We start from the raw sequence: 3456 nt of genomic DNA on the forward strand, positions 1-3456 counted from the left end.
AAATAATAAAATAAATTATATTAATTAAATTTAATTATAAATTAAATCATACATTTAATTTATTTTTAAAATTTAATTATAAACCTGATTGTAAATTAAATTAAATTATAAATTAATTATACATTTAATTTATTTATAAATTAAATTGTGAATTTAATTACAATATATATAAATTTAATTTAGTTATACATTTTATTTAATTATAAATCAAACTGTAAATTTAATTCAATTATAAATTGAATTGTGAATTTAATTTAATTACAAATTAAATTTTAAATATAATTTAGTTACAAATTTAATTCAATTATAAATCAAATTGTAAATTTAATTATGAATTAAAATATACTTTAATTTTTAATTTAATTTAATTATGAAATAAAAGATAATTTAAATTTTAAATTTAATTTAATTATAATTTAAATTGTAAATTTAATTAAATTATAAATCTCATTTAATTGACCAATCCTCTCGCTTGACCAGGCCTTTGCGCGAACGCGAGAACCGCCCTCGCAAAAGCTCCAGCTCCTATGACGTCTCGTCCAGCCCATCCGCGCCGGGACGCCATGTGCCGCTGCCGCCATCTGTGGAAGATGTCAAGAGCCAGGCGTCGGACGATGGCTCCGTCGGACGCATCTCCAACATCCTGATGATCCCGCGGCCGCACGTCCACATGGCTTACGAAGTCAGCAGTTCTCTGGGTTACACCAGCACACGAGGTTGGTTTTGCACGGTTTTTACGAAACCGGCGGACACCGGCCATAGAGTTGTGCTGGAGGACCTAGAGATTCCTAGAGAGGCGTTTGTGGCTCCTCCGGCGCAACTCTATGGTCAACGTCTGTCAAAGACGAACCAATACATTTCAATCCGCACAAAATTTCGCGGTGTCTTTTCTGTAGACGCTCTCGAGAACATGATGGAGCCTCAGCAGCGCGACTCCAGCGCGCCGGGACGCTTCCACGTTGGCAGCGCCGAGTCCATGCTCCATCTCCGTTCCACCGGCGTTTACGCGCCGCAACGCGCGCTGATCAACCCCTTCGCGCCGTCGCGGATGCCGATGAAGTTGACGTCGAACCGGCGCCGCTGGGTCCACACTTTCCCCGTGGGTAAGTCGACGTGCTGTTTTCTCATTTCGTCACGGACGCGGTCCGTTGACGCTAAGTAAGCGAGGGTTTACACCCGTAGTTGTTTCCGCAGGTCCTTCCGGCGAAGCCATCCAGATCCACCACCAGACGCGGCAAAACATGGCGGAGATGCAAGACAGCGGTCAGAAGGACTGGACGCACTCCTCAGCCGAACTGCTGGAGCTCGCGTACCACGAAGCCGCCGGCAGGTGAGGCGTACGGAATTTCATGGCGTATAACAGCGCCAAAATGGCACTCGTCAGATATCTTTATGCCACACGTCAATCATAGAGTTGCGTTATAAATTAGTCCTATGCGTCCCTTGTCGTTTGTCTCCGTTTCTCTTCAGGCATGGCGTTTCGCGGCGTATGGAGGACGATGCTTCCTTCTCAAGCTTTGGCATGACGGAAGATTATCTGCGCCAAGTCGCGGGCGCGAACGTCCGAACACAAACGAAGGACGCTGCGGTGGCCGGCAGCACGTTGGCCAACTCTCTGGATCCGAGTAAGTGGAGTAGGAAAAAAGCGTTGCGGAAGGTTTCTGCCCACGGACACGAAGGAACGCGGGACTTCCGTTTTTCCGTAACGTTTAATTAAATCATGACGGACCAATTTTGGCCTTTTGGGAAACAGGAAGTGGCCTCTGCTCACTTCCTCTTTGTTTGTTTTTTAAATGGTTGCCCGACTCAGATTTAAATAAATTATTAAAACCTTTGCTATTTGCTTGCGGGGGGAAATGGCTTTGCATGGGGGCACTGCGTTGTTTTAACAAACTCTGTCTTTCTTTTCCTTCCTTCCTTCCTTCCTGCCGTCCCCACCTTCCTTACCTCTTCCTCCATGTTTCCTGGATTACCGTTTTCCCCTTTCCCTTCTTCCCCCGTTCCTTTTCTCCCTTTCTCGTTTTTGCCCGTTCTCGTTTTCTCCCGTTCTCATTTTCCTCCTTTCTCGTTTTCTCCCTTTCTCGTTTTTCCTCGTTCTCGTTCTCTCCTGTTCTCGTTTTCTCCCTTTCTCGTTTTTTCCCATTCTCATTTTCTCCCTTTCTCGTTTTCCCCTTTCTCGTTTTCTCTTTCTCATTTTTCCCTGTTCTCGTTCTCCTATTTTCTCTTTCCCGTTTTCCGCTTTTCCCCATTTCCCCCTTTCCCATTTCTCTGTTATCCCCCTTTCACCGTTTTCCTGTTTACTCCCTGACCTGTTTTCTCTTTTCCCATTTTTCCCTTCCCCGTTTTCCCCCTTTTTTCTCTTTTTAATTTTCCTGATCCCCGTTTCCTCCCCGCCTCCCAAACAATCACCCTGAAACCAAATGTCTCCATGCGGTTCCTCCCTCCCCCCATTCCCCCGTATCCCCCATCTTTCCTTCTTGCCACTCTTGCTTCCGGACCTCTCACTCGCCGCTCCTTTCTTCTCTCCTTCCTTCCTCCCGATGGAAACGAGGGCAGATCCGCTGACCCTGTCTGCTCCCCCCGTAGTGCCCGCCTTCTGTTGTACCGTCGGAGTGGACTGGAAGTCCCTCACGACGCCCGCCTGCCTCCCACTCACGACGGACTACTTCCCGGACCGGCAGAGCCTCCAGAACGACTACACTGAGGGCTGTTATGACCTCCTCCCGGAGGCCGACCTCGACAGGTGGGTCACTGCAACCGACGTCAACCATAGAGTCTTGCCTAGAGTGGACCCCGTTATTCTCCTTTTCGACACCGTTTTGCAGGAGGGAAGAGGACGGTGTTCAGATGACCGCGCAGCAGGTTTTCGAAGAGTTCATCTGCCAGCGGCTGATGCAGGGCTACCAACTCATCGTCCAGAACAAGCCGCGGAAAATAGCCGCCGCTGCCGTCCAGCCGCCGCTCAGCAGCAGTCCCTTGTACAGCCGAGGTAAGAGGACCACGTTTTTTTTCCACATCAGTGCCGCGGTCGGTGTTTTCGCGACCCATAATTGTCTCTGTGTCGTCGCGGTTAGGCCTCGTGTCCCGCAACCGGCCAGAGGAAGATGACCAATACTGGCTGAGCATGGGCCGGACTTTCCACAAAGTGACCCTGAAGGACAAGATCATCACTGTCACACGATATTTGCCCAAGTGAGTTACATTTTATGTTTTTATCGAGCAATTCGTTATCCAAAACTTCTTTAATTCTATAAAACCTCCATCTTGACCAACAATTCTTGGACTTCAAATCCCAGAATCCCTAGCCAGGTTGGCCAAATGTCGAGGATAATGGGAGTTGGAGTCCAGAGGAACAAAGTTTGGGAATTGTTAGACTAACCCCAAGATGTTGAATTAAAGTCCTTCCTCATCGAGGTGTTCAATCCATCTAAATCTATTTCTAAATTCAACCTCTAA

General features: G+C 46.9%; 1 protein-coding gene across 1 annotated transcript; it reads left to right on the forward strand.

Annotated features, from left to right (window-relative positions):
• The first annotated feature begins 472 nt into the window (after nt 1–472).
• LOC121918153 (GATOR complex protein DEPDC5-like) lies at nt 473–3213 on the forward strand. The gene is made up of 7 exons (XM_042444247.1): nt 473–716; nt 897–1103; nt 1195–1330; nt 1471–1625; nt 2587–2743; nt 2826–2989; nt 3075–3213. The coding sequence occupies exons 1-7, from the start codon at nt 647–649 to the stop codon at nt 3194–3196; spliced, it is 1011 nt and encodes a 336-aa protein (XP_042300181.1). The 5' UTR covers nt 473–646; the 3' UTR covers nt 3197–3213.
• Nucleotides 3214–3456: the final 243 nt, after the last annotated feature.

This window comes from Sceloporus undulatus, unplaced genomic scaffold (genome assembly GCF_019175285.1).
Source record: "Sceloporus undulatus isolate JIND9_A2432 ecotype Alabama unplaced genomic scaffold, SceUnd_v1.1 scaffold_5175, whole genome shotgun sequence".
NCBI classification, from domain to species: domain Eukaryota; kingdom Metazoa; phylum Chordata; class Lepidosauria; order Squamata; family Phrynosomatidae; genus Sceloporus; species Sceloporus undulatus.